Source organism: Pelecanus crispus, chromosome 12 (genome assembly GCF_030463565.1).
Source record: "Pelecanus crispus isolate bPelCri1 chromosome 12, bPelCri1.pri, whole genome shotgun sequence".
Lineage (NCBI taxonomy): Eukaryota > Metazoa > Chordata > Aves > Pelecaniformes > Pelecanidae > Pelecanus > Pelecanus crispus.
Genome location: NC_134654.1, coordinates 20,994,572 through 21,016,128, shown reverse-complemented (window position 1 = coordinate 21,016,128; position 21,557 = coordinate 20,994,572). Strand labels below are relative to the sequence as shown.

General features: G+C 47.0%; 1 protein-coding gene across 4 annotated transcripts; it reads right to left on the bottom strand.

Annotated features, from left to right (window-relative positions):
* Positions 1–7,382: 7,382 nt before the first annotated feature.
* Positions 7,383–16,230, bottom strand: WBP2 (WW domain binding protein 2). 4 transcript variants are annotated; one of them, XM_075719765.1, is made up of 8 exons: positions 16,164–16,230; positions 14,261–14,369; positions 13,574–13,709; positions 11,354–11,446; positions 10,929–11,045; positions 10,577–10,699; positions 9,255–9,331; positions 7,383–9,058 (listed from the first exon to the last, which is right to left on the bottom strand). In XM_075719765.1, the coding sequence occupies exons 1-8, from the start codon at positions 16,220–16,222 to the stop codon at positions 9,005–9,007; spliced, it is 768 nt and encodes a 255-aa protein (XP_075575880.1). In that variant the 5' UTR covers positions 16,223–16,230; the 3' UTR covers positions 7,383–9,004. The 4 variants fall into 4 exon arrangements, with proteins under 4 accessions (XP_075575880.1, XP_075575881.1, XP_075575879.1 ...); XM_075719766.1 differs by having other exon boundaries at positions 16,159–16,187; XM_075719764.1 differs by lacking the exon at positions 16,164–16,230 and adding an exon at positions 15,386–15,775.
* Positions 16,231–21,557: the final 5,327 nt, after the last annotated feature.

Here is a 21,557-nt window from a genome sequence, read left to right as displayed (position 1 = left end):
CAGCTGCCTGTAAGAGCAGGTTATATTGGCAGAGGGAGTTCCCTGAAGTTGGGAGCCCAGGAGATGGAAAAAGGGCTGCCAGCTGCAGCGGTGGGTCAATGTAGGGATCAGTTTTTCTTTATCCAGGGCAGCCAGCATGGGACCAGTGCTGTGAGGGTGCACAGCACACGCACACCAAGTTGCCAGAGGCAGGGGGATGCTGAGCTAATCTACAGAATAAAAATCCAGAGATACAGCAAGACACTGAAAAGCTGAAATCCATCCCTGCTCTGATTTCTGATCGCTGATCATTCAGCCTCAACCCCTGAGGTCTGAAAAAAGCTGCTTGTTGCACTTCTGCTCTCTTCAGTGTCAGGAGGGCTCTTTTGTAACTGTGCCCAGGAACCAGCACAGTAGCCCTGAGGAACTGGGCTCCAGCATCACTTCCTCTGCACTCCCCAGTTTGGTGGTGGAGCTGTGTCCTCGCCCTGTGCCCGGTGAGGGTGCCTGTCCCCTTTGCTGGCAGAGATGCTCAGAGGTGCTTGCCCAGCCCTGCCAGCCTCAGCCTTGACTTTAACTTGGGCAAACAGTTTAAAAGCATCTCCTCCCTTGCCGATGGAGAGGGACACAGCCAATGAGCCGATTTCTATTCTGCATCCCTCTCCCTTGACACACACAAATGCTGTTTATTGATCTGGGACATCAGCACCGTGCTCCACTGCAAAATGTTGTTAGTGGAAAGTAGAGATGTAAAGTGCACAATGGCATTTGAAAATTATTGCTGTCGTCTTTGCTTTTAGTTTTGATTGCAAAAGCAAAATGTGACCTAGCAAAGAGCAACCACAGAGATAAAAGCAGGACGCGGACACAGCATCCCCGAGCTGCTCACACCTTTTGCTGCTTCTTGCCAACAAAAAATAACAGGGGTAAAAGAAATGTCTCTTACCGCAATCAGCACAGAGAGAACAACTGGTAAGAGTTTAGTTAATCCTCAAGTCTACTTCTCTTCTCCTTGTAATGCTAATGGACCTCCCTTGTCCTTGTAACGCTGAAGAAATAAAATCCACTGCAATCATAAATATTGCTAAGCATCAGGCAATCGTTCTCCAGCCAGGAGCCAGTGGTTGTACTGGGGTTTTGCAAGCTTTAGAGAGGAAAACTTCAGCTTCAACGTGGAAGTGTCTATTAAAAAGCACTTTCCCTGGAAGTTCCCCAGCTGGTCACTGCATCACTCAGGGCTGGTTTGCAACGCCGGCTAGAAATGCTCAGGCACTGGGCAGCACACGTCCCCCATCAGAGGCCAGCACGGTCCTTACGGAAGGTCTCTCTGCAGGGCTCACACGGTTTTGAGCCTCTGTGTGTGCAAAAGGAGAGTTGTTTGGCAATCCTGTTTCAATAGCAGCAAATATCCTTTTTTGCCCCAGGTTTTACCAGTAGCCACCTGCTCCACAAAATGCCCGTGACAAAAATCACCAAGCTCACATATCTCATCGTATTTGCACCTTGAATTACTCCTCCTCCAGGAAACAATAAGGAAAGCCCTATAAAAGCAGCTTCCCCCAGAAGTAGCACAGATTCCTGGTTAGTAGACACAATCCCAATAAACTCCATGCCCCAAACCTGCAGGACAACTACCCAGGACCTTGCAAAACATCCCAGACATCCCAGATCAGGAGCACTGTAAAAGGACTTTGTTTTCCAAAGGGAATGGATCAGCATTCCCCAAAACAGACCTCCCTCCCCACAGCATCAATCTGCCCCCCAAAATAACTATCCGGGGGCACATACCATATATACACACAATATAGAGTGAACCCTCCACTTCTTTGAAGAGCAACTCATCCAAAAGGAAAACCCTTTTCCTTACAGGCTACAGGGCTATACTCCAGTGAGGTTACAGGCTGCCCCCAGTATAAATAAAGCCCACGGTTCACTTGTGCACAGGGTTATAGGTGCTGCTGAGAGAACAGATCTCCAAAGAATGAGCATTATCGCCTTCTTTAAAGGATATCTTAAAGGAAAACCTGTTATGAAAGGACCCTCCACAAGCATTAACAGCAGTTTATCTCCCTACCTCTTGGCTTGATAATCCTGGAGCCGCAGCCTGCTCTCACCCTTATCTCAATCTCTCGACTGGAAACGGGCAAATAGTCAAAAAATTGATTTCAACATGTCCTTCCCTCACTTCTCCTTTTAAACTCAGAGTCCAATGACAATGAGTCTGCAAAACCAGGCTGTGCCTGCCAGAGTTTGGTAAGGCGTACAGTAAAAGCACAGCACAGAGGACAGGAAGGTGGTTTCAAAATGAGAACAGGGATGGTCCTGCTCCCTCTCCTCAGGGCTGCACGGCCGGGGAATCCCCCCAGGGACCTGCAGGTGCTGTGTGCTCTGGGACCAGCGAGTTCATACCTGGGAGGGATGTCAGTCATTTCCCCTCCTTGTCTACTACCGGGCATTCGAGTTATTTCTGCCCTAACCCCACATCTTTCCTTCCACAGCCTCTCCCGAGCACTTAGAGTGCACCTAGCAAGAAGCAATGGTACCTGGGAACGATGGGGGGGGGGGGGGCACACAGCACTTCCCACCCCATTTGGGACATCTTAGAAGGATGTCAAGGCAAACCCTGTCCTTCTGGGAAGAGCAAAGGGGACTTCCAGCCACCCATGCAGAGACGGGTGGCTGTGAAATCTGCATTTCCCTAGGAAGTCCCAGGCAGGAGCACGGGTTTGGCATGAGACCTGCCAGCTCCACAGCGGGGGCGGGCGAGGATGACTGCAGCTGCGCTTCCCACGAGGCAGTCCGCACCCCGGTCACCCGGGGCAGCTTCAGCAGCCAGCCCCAGCCCCTCTGGAGAAAACACCGCTGCGATGCCAAGCTCTGCTCGGAGCTGCTCCAGCTCCCCAGGGAGCTGGCTGTGTCCCAAAGGGGAAAGCATGCCGTGTCCTGCCCACTCCGACCCCACTTCGCTGCCATCCCCCTGGGGCCCGGAGCACAGGGCTGACCTGCCCGGACACCATCCCAGCTCAAACGCTGCGTCTGGCTCCCTGCACAGCGGCACAAGGCAGAGGGAGGGCACAGCCCCCCCCGGGCAGCAGCCCACCTTGTCCTTTAGGAGGTCACGAACTTTTTGTATTGACCTGGATGCCATTTGTTTGGCTTGGAACACCCCGCAACAGCTTTAAAACATTTTCTCCATCACTGCCATGTGCTACGTGTATGCAGCAAATATTTCATCCCCCTCCCTCTCCTGGAGAGATGAATTCAGTGTCAGCCACTGGATTTATCATCCCCCCACTGTGGGGCCGGGGCAGCACAGCTCTCACTGCAGGGACAGGAAAGGGGAGAACACACGTGTCAAGGTCATTTCATCTGCTAGTTTGGGTCACTGAGTTCAAAGCAGCAGGACCTACAGCACGTGCTTGAACAGAGTAGGGACCAGGGTGGATGCCTGTGAAGGTGGAAGAACTTGAGGCTGACACCCAGGTACCAGGCATGCCCCATGGTGTGTATTAAACACTTTCATGCCTATCGTGGAGCACCCACGCTGAGTTATTGACCAGCTTCAGCACCAAAATGGTCCCTCCCGGCTTTTCCACCACCACCTCTCCCCACATGTGTGTCAAGGCCCCCTGAGGAGCCCACCAAGCCCCGTGGAGCTGCACACTTGGACAACGGGAGGAGGCTGCAGGGCTGAACCCCCCCACCGCCCCTGGATCCCAGACAGACACGCTAAAACATGCAATATTATTGCAGCTGATCTGTGCCACGGGGAGAGCGACCGTGCCCCAGCCAGAGCCCAGCCCTTATGGAGCAAAGTACATGGAGGAGGAGGAGAGACTGGACTTGAGCAGGGGAAAGGAAAGGTTTAGAAAGATGGGATTTGCTGAACCGAGCTCGCAAATGGAGTCCAAGCTGATACCTTTTGCTCCAGTATCCGGAGAGTGTAGGAAATGTGTAGGAAATGGCAGGCGGGCAGCTGGGAGGATGCAGCAGAGATGGATCCCGGTCCGTTTGCACCCTGAGGCGTGAGATCCAGCAGCCCCCGCCGGCAGGTACAGGTCCCCCGCTCCTGCTCGCCGTTACGTGGGTCTCTTCACATCCCGTTGTGGCCTCCCTCAGCAACACAGTGACGGCCCTTGAGCGAGGAGGGTGCTGAAACACCAGTTTCCAGTTCAGTCTCATGACGGCAGCTCTTTGAGCCGACTCACACAGTAGAGCAGACAGGTGAGTAATACTTGGTACGGCTGCAAAGAAAACCTTTGCCTAAAATTAAGATCTCCGCCCTGCATGTCCCGGCATTTCATACCAACCCACAAAAATCCCCACATTTGTCGCTTGGGCTTACTTGTATAGCTTTAAACCTGAAACCACCTCTTGATCACAGCCTGTCTTAGCAAAACCCATCTTCTAATACCAACCTGGCAGTTCCTTATGACTGGAGGTGCCTGCAATGCGACTGCACCGCCAATGTGAGCTGCTCACTGGTGAGGGCTGGCCCCGCTCCCGGCTGCTCTGGGAAAAGCTGGGTCCAAACTTCACCCCACGCCTCCTGCCACCTCCAGCAGCGCTTGCGAAGGGAGCCAGTGCTGCAAGCTGTAGCTCATAAATCACTGTGTCCATCATGCAGTAGAGATGCAATTTGACCACCTACTGCTCAGAGAGCAGTGGGGACTGACTCCTCACGGTCCCCAAAGGAAGGCAGACAGACAGACACGCACACGGCAGGCAGGCGCTGGCCAGGCTGGTTAACCATGGTCCCTATGACCGCTCAGCACATCCCCCTAGCTATAAAGGAATTAATGCAAAATAACTATTTGTTTTCATTTTTTTTTTAAATAGGTCGCATGAAGTGGGAGTGCTCAAGGTAAAATCTGGGCAGAAAGGTGAGGAGGAGGAGGAGGAGGAGGGCTCGGTCTCTTCCTTTGGCTGGAGGCAGTCCTGGGCAAGCACACACATGCCCCGTCCTTCCAGGGTAAAGACCTTCCCCAGCCCCCAGGATATCAGCAAGATTTCAGGGCCGATAGGAAATCTGTAAGTAGTACCTGCAGTTGCTGCAGTAACAGTTTTTTGCATAAGATCTCAAAGCACTTTAGAAATACCTAGTTACACCACAGTCCTGTGGAGGAGGGAAATAGCCATGCATTCAGAGTGGGGAAGCAGGCACAAGGTGCAGTGAGCGACTTCGCAAATGAAGAGCCTAAGTCACATCAAGGAGACAGAACTGTACACAATGGTAGAAGATCTGTCTATGCCAAAAGATTAACTGGATCCAACACTAACTGTTCCTTATGCCCCCTCTTTTTCTTCAGTAGTATAATACCATCCAAATACTGGAATTTAATGGTACTGATGTAGCTTTCACATGACAGCCTTTCTGCTGCATGGCTGATTAATCATTCAAGCAGGGAACAGACCTGGAGACATATTAATGCACAACATTTCCTCCTGCCTTACTCCCAACTCCACTTCCAGAGCAGAAGCAGACTTTCAATTGCACTTCCCTGCTTTAATATTTAAAATCTTCTACATGGGCAGCAGGCCCAGCTGACCCTTCCCCCCTCTCTAAGCCCTTTCCAAAGCAGAGCACAGCTCCCGCTTCCCAGCAGGGAGATAGCAGCAAGTGCTGAGTATCTAAGCCAAACCCGGGTTTTTCAGGTTTTAACAACTGAGGCAGGGATTCTCACCGTCTTCCTGGCCAAAATCTGCATTGTGCTGCTCCACTCAACCTAATACCTGCATGAGTCCTGCTGTGACTGGCCCTGCCTCTTGGCCCCATAGCTTCAGCATTCCCAAGATGTGCTTCACTTCTCATCAGCGTGCTCCAAACACACCGAGAAGACCATGATCAATCTCTTTATTTCAGCTTTCTCCTTCTCACCTCCCCATAGACCATGCCAAGCTCTAGCCTGGAGGAACAGGGACATTCACCAACAAACCATTGTTCAAAAGCCACTGATTTAGTTCATTAATATCCATGTTGAGGAGAGGAGTATCTCATTTATTCCAGCCTGACTCAACCTCTCAACATATTTTCCTTTTTCCAGGCAGCAAACCTCATGGTCTCTCTGCAGTGCAATCTTCCCACTTGTCCACACTAATGAAAGAGACTCAGCTTGAACCATGGAGCCAAGTTCTCATCAGAGCAGATACCTAAATGTGTCTTCTCTCAAGCACGCTTTGTTGCGGAAAGATTTAAAAAACTTGTGGGTTTGTGCTGATTGTTGGCATGAGAGCTGCACAGTAAGTGGTGCTGGGCAAGGGACCTGGAAACTTTGTGCAATCTATGTTTTCTAGGATTATCTGTCTTGGAGTAGAGGGTAACTGGGAGGGAGCCATTTTAAAACAGAACAGCGTACAGAGTGGTTTCTGCAGTATCTTACAGTTGGACTGATGCAATTCAGGAAACCTCCATTTGAAGTAATTTCATTCACAAAACAGGATTTATTAGGTTATTACTGGGCTATAACACTTCATCTCTTAATGCTTTCCTTCTCTGCCCACCTCTTGCTACAGAAAACAAAACCCAAGTGGCTGAGCCAGCCTTAAAATGCAGTAAAACAGCCATGTGGGAGGATGTGAGAGTCAAAAGTGATGAGGGAGAGCAGGATCCAGAAGATGATCAGGAAGTTCAAGAGAATTAAGCAGCTGGGAAGAGGAACAAAGCCAAGCAAGGTTTGGATGTTACCTGTTGAGCAGCTTCTGAGTAACTTCTGTTTGACATGTCAGTGCAAACCAGAGGGACTCACCTGATCTCAGTAACCACAGGACCAGATCCCGTGTGGAACGCCTCCTCTCCTGCCCTGCCAAACGATACCAACACGCCCAATGCTGCTCACACATAAGGAGTAACCGCTCTTGCACTGCTGCTGGAGTACACCTGGGAGGAGCTCTTCATGCTGTCAGAGTAACAACTCCCCATTTTTTCAGGGAGAAAAGCTACCAGGTGGACCACACCACCTTAGAGAGTTCAGACCTAACTGAGCAGAACTACCCAGGCATCTCAGCACACTTTTTTTTTTTTTTAAAAAAGATAAAATTATGGATTGCTTCTAATTAGAGACAGATTTTAGAGGCAACAACTATGCTGCGTCCCTCGACTACTTCTTCTAACAGTAGGTTACAACTTTTACAGGGACAACCGGTCTGGAAAAACCATCTGGGTAACGCATCTGGGTAAAGTGTTAAGGAGCCACCTGACCGGTTTACAGCAGGAATTGCGAAATGGGCATTTGTTAAAAGATTTTAACATCTTACTTTCACTTCACAAAGTTAGTCAAGAGAAATCAAGCAACTAACATCACCAATAAACAGCCAAGAACAAAATCCAAGTGCTTTTGCTGCTGTTTAATTCTCTCTCTCCCCATCCAAAGCTACTAAGTCACCATCAAGTTTGCCCACTCACACACAAATGCACAAACACCATAATTTCTGAGCTGATTTCTCTTTACTTCACAGTCTTGGCAAAACAAATCTGCATTCAAAAGTCATTTCACATTAATATATTAATCAAACATTTTCAAAATAAATATTTTTTTTTTTAAAATAACCATTTCTTTACATCACTGCAGTAGCAATTCTAGAAAAGTCAGTGCAGACAGTAGCGATTTGATTAATCAGCTAGATTCAAACAAAAAGAAAACAAGAGGTGGACCTTTTTTCTCTCCAAGCAGGCTGCATGCAGCAAGTCTCAGCAGTTCCCTAGCACACAATCTTTCTTCACACTTGCTGGGAAGGATTTTCTCTCTCACAGACACTGTCAGAAGTCAGTGAAGTCTGACTCGTGCAAAGCTTTGTACAAAGTTTTACAACTGGGTTATTGATCAGTCCTGCAGAGGTGCATACTGGAGTCGTTGCTAATGAGATCGATGAATCAATGCTATGAAAAGAAAATGTTTGAACCCTCAGTCCAAGGAGCACATGTTCAAGTTACTGGGAAGTAAATTCACAGCTGATCCAAGAACACTAACAGCATTAAACAACAGTCAAATGAGCAGCTCAGTTATACCTAGCAGCTTATTCCAACATTTTGCATATTCTCTCAAGTGCTTCCAGGGCAGAAGTAAAGCAACTATTCACTCCCCATTATCTATTAATTCACCAGTTAAATCACAGCGGTGAGATGCTTCACTGGCCAAAAAGTGTAACTCGCATTACAGCAGAGAAAAAAAAAAAAAAAAGTGCATTATAAAGAGAGTATTCAGGACTTAGTGATCTCAAGCCCACATATCTAACTGGAAAAAAAGAGAAAACAGAAAGTTAGTGTTCCCATATGATCTGTAACTAGTTAGATGCTACTCATCAACCCTGTAAAGGGTAGTATGTTTTCTTAAGAAGGGAAGCTTGTCAGCATCACCATACACAGTGCACAGCAGGGAAATTTGGAGGGCTACCAGATTTTTTGCTATGATTATTATCAGGAATGACTTAGCTGAAAAAAAAAAAAAAACCCCAAGAAAGTTTATTAGATATCTCAAAAATGTAAGAAAGATCTATTTCCTTTGAGATCCCAAAGGTTCCCTTTGAAGCCCTTTCTCACTAGCAGAGGGAAAAGTTGGATGTGATACTCTGGGTTGAGAGGATACCCAGAGACATCCCTGTGTCCAGAGATGCTCTTGGCTGCACACTAAGGTAAATTCAAAACCCTACCAGAAGCCTGGCATCCATGTTATAAGCATGTTAATTATCAGTTTGGAGCAGTTCCTTACTCTGAAGAGGTATAATTTAAGTCTCAAAAGAAACAGACCTAAGGGAAACAATCACAGATGAAGAGAACCTCCAGTTCTAGCAATGCCGTGCACAGGTAGAAGGGAATATTGTGGTAGGACAGCAAACCCTTGGAGCTCTACGAAGTAACCCAGGCTGCTGAAATCTTTCCCCTTGCTCTGCACATATCTACCACTGAAGTCCGTGAAAGCTATGTGCCTTGGGGGAAGGCTCTACTCCTCAGTGCTATGGACCATGCCCCAAGATTCTGCCAAAATGGGAAGTAAGAAAGCAATGAGTTGTGGAGAAGTTCTCTGTTAGCTTATTGGTTTTTCTTGTCCTCTGGTGGGAAATACGGAGGAGGGGGTGGCTGGTCCTAAAATAAAGACAATGAAAGAATATCAATTCATGGCTAACAAAAAAAAAAAAAAAATCCACCAAAACCCAAACAAACCAACAATGATAAAAAACCAAAATCAATTCAGACAAACTTTGCTGTGTCACGGAGAAAAAGAACTGCTGAATACACACTTAGGCTCACATTGCAATACCAGAATGATACAGGAACTCACCGTGGGCATATAGACGTTATGTGGGTTGACTGGGCTGTAGTAAGCACTGGCGGCAGCTTCGGCAGCCTTCGCTTCAGCTGTCACAGGAAAAGAAGTCACAAATTTGGCAATACACAGAGAACTTTTACAATCAGACAAAACCTCCACATATTCTTGGCCATCAAGTGTTACTAACAGAGCACTATTTGACCAATGCTTGAGTTGCAAAATAGCTACAACAAACACAACAATTGAGCATTATCTCTTCCAAGCACTAAAGATTCGGTTGCCACAGGATTGTCAAGTCAGAATTGAAACTGTGCCAAGACTTAGTTTGGAAATGTCACCTGGGACTTGCCTGTTAGCCAACAAATACATGCTAACGGCTGTTTTGCCTAAATACAGACAATACCCCTTAAAAAGGCAGTCAACCATCCTTCTTGGGAGGGAAAACACAAGAGGAAACAAAAATCAGCACAAATTTATAGCAGCTCAGGGGATTCATAGTTTAAAGATGGTAGTTTATGAAGATAATCCAGATTCTCTACTTCTGCAGAATACAAAAATCTTGTACAACCAGCTGGATCAGTGCCACTTTCCAAATAATAGTTCAAAGATAATGGTTGTTTATTCAAACAAATGAGAGAAGTTAAGGATATTTGTCTGGATAAGAATTTATCTGTGAGAGATCTGTGGTTGTGTCCAACCACAAAAGCTCGGTTTGGTTTTTGGTTGGGTTTTTTTCTTTTTTTCATTTGTTTGATTTTGGGTTTTTTTGTCCCCCTCCCTCCCGCCTCCAACCTTTTAAGACCATGTTCAAAATAATTTTGATAAATCCCAAATGAGTGAAAACGAGACTGACTTTTCCCCAGCTCCTTTCCATTATCTATTCCTCTGTTCCATATTGTTTAAGCAAAAGTAACCAGATTAGAGCGAAATGGGGGAGGGGGGAGCAAATACCAGCAAAGTCACATTTGCTAACTAAAATGGACTAGAAATGTATTTCACCATCAATTTCTTTTTATTCATCTAACAGAGCAAGATTACCACAATAGGAGAATCACAAACTGTATTTTTTCTGCCACAACAAGAACAAATCCAGCTGCAAAATACCCACTAATGGTATCCACCCTGGAGAGAATCAGGCTGGCCTCCAGACTGAGATAGATATATACGGCTGGAGATTAGGGGAGCTCCCTAATCCCTCTCCTAAACAATTTTAACTTCTAAGTGGAGCTTCTAAGTTGACCCTAAGTTGCCCAAGAGATAACAGACAAGAAAGAATGTCTGTTTCACAGGTAACAAAAACATTCTGAGCTAATTCACCTGAACACACTTCTTACCTGCAGGAGTGGCAGGCAGGTCTGGACCACTGACAGGGGGTTCCATGGGCCCCGGGTATGGTGGGGGTGGAAGCTGCATGTACCCCATGCCTCCATCCACCACAGGAGGTCCAGGATAAAACTCTGTCAGGGAAGGCAATAGCACAGCAGAAGACTTAACCCCTTTGGGTGGGTCACAGCATACAGCCAAAACAAGCCAAGGCAAGTAACTAAGCTTACGTTCAGAAACAAAAGCTGCAGAAAGCATCAGATCCAAACTAAAAGACTATGTAAAATTTGTGTTTCTTCCCCTTTTTCGCTCTTTTATCTCTTGCTAACTGGAATAATCCCCATCCTCAATTCCCAGACTTACCAGGAGGAGGTGGTGGGTATGGATAGCCCCCGTTAGCTGCAGCTGGTGCAAAAGCATAGGATCCATTTGGCATATAGGAATAGCCATAAGCTCCATTGGGTATTTCACCTCTGGACACTGGAAAAGTAAAGATAAAGCCGACCTCATTAAAACATCAAGCCTGCATCAGATGTAGGCAAAGACCTCCAACAAACGTAAAAAATCCTTATCTGAACAATAAACAAGCTCCATGACAATAAATCTGCTGTTCATTAGATGAGAAAAAAAAAAGTGTTTTTTAATGCAAGCAAGTTCCAGATACAGCCTGAAACTTGCATGGATTTGAATCCAACCTGTTGCAACCTAAAACCACCCTTGCTGTGAGACGAAGGCAAGGCCTCCTGAAACCACAAAACTGTTTGGCAGACACTGCCAGGCTCTCATACCTTGTGATGCCACTTGCAGCATGCGCTGCCCAAACTCGATAGCACCCCCAGCTGAAAAGGTCATCTTGAACGTGGCGGATCCTTCCCAGCCGCCTGCACAGAAGACAGACAGAATTCAGAAGCAAGGAGAAGCTGTTTCGATGCTATTTACCTTCCATGCTTTATCTACAGATGCCCTGTACATAATTCTTTAAAGAGCTTATACCAAAAATCCAAGAAAAAAAATGCAGATGAAGTGGTGGAATTACCCTATTATCAGAAAAATTCACATTGGGGTATTTTCAGGTCGAGACACCTGAAGAAACATCAGTGAGGGAGACCTTCAAAAGCTTACTGAAGTTGCGGCTATTACCACACCAGCTGCCAACAGACCAAGCTATCAGAAGCACTGGATTTGCTCTAGCTTTGTATAAGATTAGTGCAGAAGACAGGGATTTTGTTAATCCCGTTTGCTAAAAAGCCTTTGCAACTACACCTAACTGTCAGCTATAAATTAGTTTGGGAGTTTGAGTGCCCAATGAAGCTAAGAGCTTAATGAAAAACACGGTCCCCATAAATCCATTAGAGCCCATGGAAGATATTTCAAGTCAGGATAATAATAATAAAAAGAAATTAGTGACATCTCGTATTACAGACTAAAAAAGAAAAACATGCACAACCCAGACTCCCAACAATGCATCAAAGCAGAAGCTGTGTCAGTGCTGAAACAGGGACATGTAGATTAAAGAGCCTTTTGAGCTAAACCAGACTCTCATGGCTGTTAAAGCAACATCCTCATTAAAGGAGACAGCCTCTGGGGAAAACTCACAAAGATTTAGCTAAAGCTGTTTGCCTTTCACACAGTTTACAGAGTTTGTCATTACTGCTCCAGCTTCCTCTTGCACTGGATAGTCCCACTTTGCTCCCACACAGAAGCTACAATGCTGATTTCAGGATTGTAGACTGAAGTCTCCTAGGCACTTGTCGTGGTTTAGCCCCAGCCAGCAACTAAGCACCACACAACCGTTCGCTCACTCCCCCCGCCCTGGTGGGATGGGGGAGAGAATCAGAGGAGTAAGAGTGAGAAACACTCCTGGGTTGAGATAAGAACAGTTTAATAATTGAAATAAAGTAAAATAGTAATGATAATAATAATATAATAACAATTATTATTATTATTATATACAAAGCAAATGATGCACAATGCAATTGCTCACCACCCACTGACCGATATCCAGCCAGTTCCCAAGCAGCGATTGCTCCCCCCAGCCAACCCCCCCCAGTTTCTATACTGAGCAGGACATCATATGGTATGGAATAGCCCTTTGGGCAGTTTGGATCAACTATTCTGGCTGTGCCCCCTCCCAGTTTCTTGTGCGCCTGGCAGAGCATGGGAAGCTGAGAAGTCCTTGACTAGCATAGGCAGTACTTAGCAACAACTAAAACATCAGCGTGTTATCAACATTGTTCTCATACTAAATCCAAAACACAGCACTATGCCTGCTACTAGGAAGAAAATTAACTCTATCCCAGCTGAAACCAGGACAGCACTGCACTGTGATTTCAGTACCACAACTAGCAGACTAAATCAAGCTGGGGATGAAAGAGTTCACTGAACTATGTGCCTCTGGTAAAAAGGGGAAGCATAAACGTCTACTACAACCTTCTCACCGAACATAATATGAAAGTGCCCCTTGAAAACTCCCTAATTTCAAGACAGTCCATTCTCTTCCAGGTGTCATTTTTACTGCTAAGATGCACTATAGCAATAACATGCCTTTCCCTGAATTGCACAAGAAGTTGATGATGGAGAACAGTGCTCTGGAGATCTTCACCTGAAAACCCAAACAGATCCAGAAAGGATCACAATTCTTTGGCATAGGAGGACCCGGATGCAGAATTAAGAGGTGACCCCAAGTGACCAAAACAAAATGACATCCTCACTCTTGCTCACTCTGCTCTGATGTTTACTCAGTGAGATCACTTGGCTGATTGAACTTAGTATTTTGCACAGAGGGCAGGAATGAGATCAGTTGCAGAACAGATCTGTTCATTGGAACTGTACAGCGAGCAGATAAGGGGAATATTTTTAGCTGCTAATTTCAAAGAAACAAACACATTTTAGCAGTACTGTAAAAACCCATTTGGTCAGCATCCAGTTTTGGTTACACTGGATCCTTACTTTGCTATGAATTGTGTAGTTGAACTAAGATACACAACATACATCTGTACCATACATACCTCCTGCCTCTGCTTTCACTGTACCCTTGATATAATTTGCTCCAAAGACAGGCTGCTTAATCTCACAATCTTTCAACAAATAAAAGGGCATCATGAAAGACTGCATAGCATCCTTTCCCTTTGATACAAAGATAACCTGAAAAGAAAATAACATTACAAAGCGTATTTAAAACGAACAGGAAACAGCCCCGATTTATTATCTGAAGAAACTTTTCGATGGCCTGAAACTCCCTCCCACATCTCAAGCTCCTCATCAGTTCTGCAAGCCAAAAGCTACACAGAACAGCCACAAGGGTAAACTGAAGCCTCAAGGCAATAAAGCCTTCCAGGAAGACTACCCTTGCTCAGATAATACTCCTCCCAGCTTCCAGAGAACTCGCTGCTCCACACAGCTATGATTTAGTAGCTGTGCTGTTGCATTCAGCATTTCCAGACCATTGCCAATTTCCAATCCTGAAGATGCTTGATGGACTAAACAGCTGCCTGTATAAGAACTAATCAGATTTATTATCTTTTGACAAATAGATAGGATATGTAATGAATTCATAATGCTCCCCAGAGGGAAAGGATGAGCCATACTTCAAGGGGTAGTAGATTATCCTGACTTCCATGCATTGAGGACATTTAAATACAGAATTGCAAAGAGCCCTTATCTCCTTACACAAGATAAAGCCTTTTACTACTTACTCGGTAGGGAGTCAAGAAAACACTCCCTTTCTTGGTCCCTTTGAAGGCATCTGGCATAGGTTCGATATCACTGAAGGTAATTTCTATATGATCATAGGTCATCAAAACACTGCAAACAAGACAAGAGAAGAGACACTGTGTTACAGCTCAAGGCAGAAGTGCAATATGCATAGAAGTTTACTACCTACCAAAATTGCCTTTAACCTCAGGCCAATGCTCAGCAGACAAAATCAGTCTGGCTTGCTTTTTTTTTTTTGTTGGCAGTAGCAACTTAAGTAGTACTGGCTGCTTGTTCTCAGCCTTGTGTTCCCTCCTCAGAGCGCTGGCACAGCTACCGCTGTCTGTGGAGCCGGGCAGTGAATCTAGTCAATTGAACTGACGAAGATCTCAAGACACAGAGATATGTATTTTAAGTTGTGTTACATTTCTGCTGGATCACTTCCCTAATTTGGTTCACCACAAGTAACACAACAGAGGAAGGACTGCTGAAGCAGGAACTGCTCAGGCTGGCTTATGCAACACAGCTCTTGAAGGTCTAACCACAGCTTAAGCATCTCTGTCACAAAAATGTGATCAAGAGGAACTCCCCTTTCTTGCCACTATAATTCATTAACTTGTGTTGTCTGCACTGACTCCTTAATTCTCAGTTAGAAACTGACCTGATTAAAACCAGTGCAATACCCTTGCATGGATGCAGCGGGTAACTTGTATTAGCATAACAGCACCCACATTAGGGACTCTAATCCCTAAAGCTGGAGAAACCTCCACCACCTTTATCTTTGGCAGCTTACATATTACCATCATCAGTCAGTTGCCTTTCCCTTCTGCTGGCAAGTACCTGTCCCTCCAGCAAAAGCTCCAGAAGGGCACAGGGGCCAGCAGCTCTGTTCAGGGTACAGCCTATCAGCTGAATCAAGCACCACAAGCAGCCTGGGCTGCAGCATGAGAGGTAACCCCTGATCCAAGGCAGGGTGACAACTGGGAAGAGTAACACATTAAGCTGCCGCAGTTTGTTTCAGTGAATGCAAATTTAAGCCCCCGAGTTGATCTTACTAAATTCTCCTAAGAAGGTCACATCCCAAATGGAAGTCAGGCACAGAATTCCTACACCGATGTTTAACCGACCTCATGGAAAGAAGCCCTGAAGAATGAACTACTCCTTTGTCCCAGAAGCAGGTGACTGCCACGTCAGAACTGAAGCATGCTGGCAGACACAGAGGGTGAGAACAGCCCATTGCCATGCAGACAGAAGCAGCTCTGTGGAGGCTTTCTGTTTCCATGGTTATATCCCAGCACCTTTTTCCAACACTGTTGCTGCTTCCCGAACACATGGAGGGGGTGTGTGCACAAGAAACCCAGCAAACGAAACCGGGCAGATGGCCTAGGGCTTCCCAAGCGGGCAGCTCTTGAACAGAGGCACACTGCAGGTGCAGCATCCCAGCTCTCCAGCAGCACCGGCTGGCGAGAGAAGGATGAGGCTTGGGTGCAGGCCAGAATCACCTGGCTGGGGGCTGAGCTCTGCCAGCCCGCACTGAGCACTCGAGGGAGAGGCTGGGGACAGCAGTAAGAGCCAGCAGCAGGCAGGGGGGCAGGCAGGCGGCAGAGGGGAGCGGTGCGGGGGGATGCCCGCGGCTGAGGCCCAGTAGAGCTCCCCCCGGGGAGACCCAAGGGCAGGGGGATACGTACAGCCCCTACCCCCCTACGGAGAAAAGGGGAGGACGAGCCCAACCGCACCGGCACCGAGAGGGTTAAACCACCACCCTTACGCCCCCAGGCCCCGCGACACCCCTCTCCCCTCCCCACACAACCGCTCCACCTGAGGGGAAAGGAAGCGGGGGACACAGCATCCCGCTACCCCCCGGCGACTGCGGCCGGAGGAGGGGAGAAGGGGATAGCACCTCACTTCTCGCTGTTGTTAACGATGACGCCGCCACCCTCCGAGTGGTTCCTGTTCAGCGCCATGGCCGCCGCCTCCCAGCGCCGAGCGCACTCTGCGCCTGCGCGGCAGGGAGGCGCTGGGCGTGGCGGCAGGAGCGAGGCATGACGGGACGGGACGGGACGCGCGGTGCATGCTGGGAGTGGTAGTCCCCGGTCCGCCCGCCGGCCGCCATGACGCGTCACGGCGGCCGGCGGGCGGACCGGGGACTGCCCGATTTGAAGGGTGCTTCCAACCCCGCTCTGCCCCAAACCAGGTCCCCAACCCTCACTTACCAGTTCCATCGCCCCCCCAAAGCCCAGGGGCAGCAGGTCCACCCGCTGTTGGGTGCCACTATCCCCAGCCTGACCATCCCTGAGGAGACCCACGGCCTCCAGACCCCACTCCTGCCACTATTTATAATCAGTATTAATTTACTGAGCTCAAGCCAGCTTAGGTTTTATTAAGCTTCCTCAGTTTTCTAATACATAAGAGTAGAGGTACTCCAAAGAGCCAGTCTCCTTTTTCGGGGAGCTCTCCAGCATGTTTATAAACCCATTAATCATCCCATTACATGTCCCGCTGACCATATATAATAAAATTATTTAAGTTATTTAGAGCCTGCCTGAACTTGGCAGCAGTTTTTCTGGCTTTTCTGCTCGCAAGGGTGCTCCAGCATAGCGGCGCTTCATGGGGAGGAGTTCACAGAGCACCCTGGCAGTTTTCACATAGATGTTTTGTTTTAAAATGCTGTATTTTGCTGTGGTTTGCACTTCATTTTTTATCCTGAAGACACTTCCTGGCCAGCTTACTAGCGGATAAAACATTTTCCCTAGGAGGCTGTCCAGTTTTGCATGCAAGAAGGGGCTGTTTGCACATCCCATGCAACCGCAAGTGATTTTAACACTGGCAGGATCTCCCAGGGAAAAGCCCCGAATTAAGTGAAATGGAGACAAAATTGGACTTTCAGTAGGTAGTATGGGCAGAATTCAGATGTTTGGCAGAGCAGAATAAAAATCATCCCACATATGTGGTAGTGCTGCACATAAAAGGAGGCTTAGCCCTTTAAACAGCAAAGATGCTTGCTCCATTGCCAACAATTTTTTATTTCACATTTGATGCACATTTCATGTTTCACACACTTGCAAACGGATTTTTGAGCCCGATATTGGCTGCTCTCCATGCGGGAATCAATCACATCCTAAGATTACCCCTTTATATGGGAGAGTGTTGAACTGGAAGGTTTAACCAGTCGCCCTATAAACAAGTCAGGACCCTGTCTGTCTGTCTGTCTGTCTGGAGGGAGGGAGGGACGGAATCTGGGAACAGAAAAATATCTGTGGCATTTGCAGAGCTACCATAAGGATCCAGGTGCGCAGGCAGGAGGAACTCTTAAAAAATTAACAACTGCATAATTTAATTAAAAACAGAAGGCCTGCAAAACTAAAAAACTGTTTTGAAGGGCTCCTCATATCAATAACTGACAACTGTATATCAATAATATACAAATATAAAGAGCATATATTACCCTAAATTATATCTTTTTTCACCTTAAATTATATCTTTTTATATGGGTTTGAGTTTTGTCCTGCAGGGTTTGCAGCCCAGCCCTGTCTGAGTGTCTGAGAACCAGATAGGGTGTAGGGGGGGAAAGCAGAAAAACTGCATAATGGAAACCAGATTTAAATAAATGCAGTGACATAATCTGTATGGTTCTTGGCAAGAAAAGAGCAAGTTTGTGCTTTTCATATCCGCTTTTTCAATAAGCTGTAAGTTTCCCTTTTAAGAAATGGTTATAACAAACAGTCCTGATTCCTCTCCTATTAAAGTCAGTAGGAGACATCCACTCGGCTTCCACCAAAGCGCCCAGCTGAAGCATTGCCACCTCGCACAAACTAAGACTTGCCCAATAGTGTTCTTCTCCTAGTTCCAGCCAATATCTGGTATTAAGAAACTGCCTTCATTTAAAAAAGGTGCCGATGTGAGCGCCAGCATGCGTGGGAAGCTCTAGACCTCCTTGTCACATAGAAAACCTTGGAAATTTATACTCTAAAAGCTGAAAACACTAAGGAAAAAGTGCCTAATCTGTTCATCTTTGTTATTGCTAAGCCGAGGACCGAGGTAGAAGACAAACAGAGACAATTCATTGTTTTGAATTGCCCAGGATTGACAATATTGTTATTGGATTTTAGGATTCTTCCGCTCATTTTGCAGTCAAGCAATAAAAATGTGTATTTGGCACAATTCCCTTGGACACACTTGGAAAACAAAATCTGTGTTATTTTACGCCAGATGTACAGGACACAGAAAAATAAACACGAGAGAATGGGACAACTATAGCGGTTTGGTATTTAAAGGAAAGACAACCCAGAGCGATGTCTGTATAATATTTAATGGCAAATCATAGTCTCTAACATCATTATATTATTCTGTTACATTTTTTTCCACACGCTGTAAAATACTCCACCATAACTATATTTAAAAAATCCTAATTAAAAAGAGGAACACTGTGACAGGAGAAATAACTCAAGGGAACACAGAAAGGCTGTTTAAATTGCCAAGTGCTATCTATCCATCTAAACTCACCACACACCACATTCTGCCCTTCGTTTGCAGCAAAAAAAAATCAGTGATCCAGAGCTGGCATAGTGCACATTTCCTAATCATTCCAGTTTACACCCCAAATTATTGGCAACACAGAACAAACTCTGGTCCAATGCCCCGGGGGGATTGCTCCCATCTTAAATAGGTCAGAATTTGCTTTATGCCCTAAACCATGAGGATTTATGGAGTTTCCAACCAGGATAAAAGCAAGCAGCAGGAAGAAGAGGCCTGGGTAGCACTTCCCAACTGCATCGCATCTACAGGAGCCCTCAAAACCCTCCATAAAGCTGCGTATCAGAATCCCAGCTCTCGGGGCAGAGGTGAATTAAGCAAAAACAGCGGCACAACCAGAAGCAAAGCCCGAACACCACACGCATCCTCCTGAGCTACTCCCGTGTGGTTACAGGGTGGAAAGGGACGTAGGATCCTGCTGAACCGTCCCAAACCCTGAAGGAGTTCAGAGACTTGCGTCTGTGCATTGGGCAACAAGGAGAAGGGAGGGATGCATGACTCGAGCATGGGTTTCCCCACGGAGCAATCAATCCGCCTACAGTGAAATGAAATGAGGCAAAGGCCCAGATCCACTGTATTTACTCTGGCAAAACTCCCCGCTGCAAAGGGTGGGAGTTTTGCCTGAATAAATGAAATTTAGGGCCCAGACAGAGCCAAAATGGGAGCCCGCATGTGAGATCTCTTCCTGCAGGCATGCAGCAGAGATCAAGGTTACCTTCCTCTTCCTCTCGGGACGTGACCATGCACGGGCTGTTGCGTGTCTCTACCTTTCTTCTCTGGTAAGGCATTTCTGATACCAAGTCCTCTCCAGCTTTAGCAAAACAGCAGCGATGCCTGCACTATATCACTGCTGACATCTCGTGCAAAGGCTGAGTCTTGCAGGAGAGCGACTGGCGCAAGCCAAACAACGCGGTTTTGAGGTAGGCGCTCAGAAGACGGAGAGTGAATTCCCATCTGGACAGAAGTCCGGGCAGCATTCCCGCTGGCTGGAAAAGGCCAAGATTTCATCTGAAGATTTCACTCTGGAAGCCCTACCTCCTCTTTTCCCACCGCCTGCAGCATTTTAGGAGTCACCGCATGTGGAGGAGGAGGAAGAGGAGGGATTTGCAGACACATCCCAGCAGTGGCCCCAGACCCATTCACTGCCCAGCCCTGGGGAGGGGGCTGCTGCATTCGGACACTTCAGCCCCTCCAACGAGACCCCAAAGCAGCGGCTCTCTGCTGGGGACCGGCATCTCTTCCCGCGCCAGCAGGAACTGGCAGCGCTGGCAAACAAGTAACAGTAAAGGAGCTCTTTAAGCCTCAGTGTTTATGTAAATGTGGCTTTAACTTTAAACCTCTCGGCTTTGTGGTTGCCCTTTTTATTCACATTCACTTTTTTCCCTTGGCTTCCCTTGAATATACCACTATGATTTCCAGCTTATCCTTTGGGGAGTATATATATTTCGTATATTTAGCTAAACGGGCCATTTTCCATCCCTGTTGACCACTGATGCGTCATCACTGACTCACTCACGCCAGCGAAGAACCTAACCCAATATATTTTCTTTCTAGGTATATGTTACACAGCATTATGATTCTGTAAAGCAGGCTTTGGGAGGTAGGTAGCAAACTAATCCCAGAAAAAATAAACTTGTGGAAAGGCACACTGTGCTGAGACAGGGGCTGCACTGTGCCACCCTTACAGGCAGTATTTCTGTATTTTTCTTCTGGAAAAGCTCCCACAGGACACGTGAACTGGCATTTTTGGCTCTCAGCCTCAAGTTTCCACCTTTCCCAGAGGGGACACTTGCTTGAGAGTAGTTTTTTGTTAATTGTTACTTATTGCCAGAGTCTAAACGGTCACCTAATAACTCACTGATGCTGTACCTTCTATCAGCGTGCTCACAGCTGCGCCTAAAACGCACCATTTGGCCCTGGGCCATATTCACAGCACCTCTTTGTCACTTAAAAAACTCTCTAAGCTAAGGGGTACATTTACAGCTCAAATGTGCCCAGGGTACTTTAAGAGCTGGGAGTTTAACAGTATTAAAATCCCCTGAAATAGTAGAGTCATCAAAAATGCAGGGGAGAAATTTGGCTGTAAAGCTTCTGTAAGCAGTTCCTGAAGAACACGTTTACCAAAAGCACATCCTCAAAACTGTTTCGTGCTGCGCACTTCACCATCTCAAGGAAAGAACAGTGCTGCTGCTTCTCGGCAGGAGGTTTCTCCCCTTTCCCAGCTGGGATTTTTACCTGCGGTGGGAAACAGCCCCGCAGCCATGGGGCTCCAACACACGCAGGACCATGGCTTTTCCCAAATGAGCCTGGCCACAGACCAGCGTTCAAAATACCCACCGGCCACAGCGTGAGGGAAGGGAAAGATCCTCATTCCGTTTCGCGTTTGCAGCACTAATGGGTGGTTAACCCCGCAAGAAGAGGTACCCTGCAAGATCTCTGCAGCATCGCCCCTGCACCCAGCTGGTCTCTTCTGCATCCCACCCGCCCTGGAGCACCCTGCTCACCCACACCAAGGCACGACGGTGATGTGGGCACTGGGGAAGCGACCACATCTGCTTTGGGGGTTCGCCCAGTCCATACTGGGCTTGCTAATTCAAAGGCACTTCATAAGGAGCATGCGAAAGGTGTCAATGAGCCAGGGCTTAAAAAAGCAGCAGTGACACAGAGACTGAGATAAGGCACGAAGCAGAGCATCTATTCAAGTTGCCAGGGCAGTGTGAGCAGATACTAAGGAGAGGGACTGGGCAGCCCAGCAGCTGGCTAAGA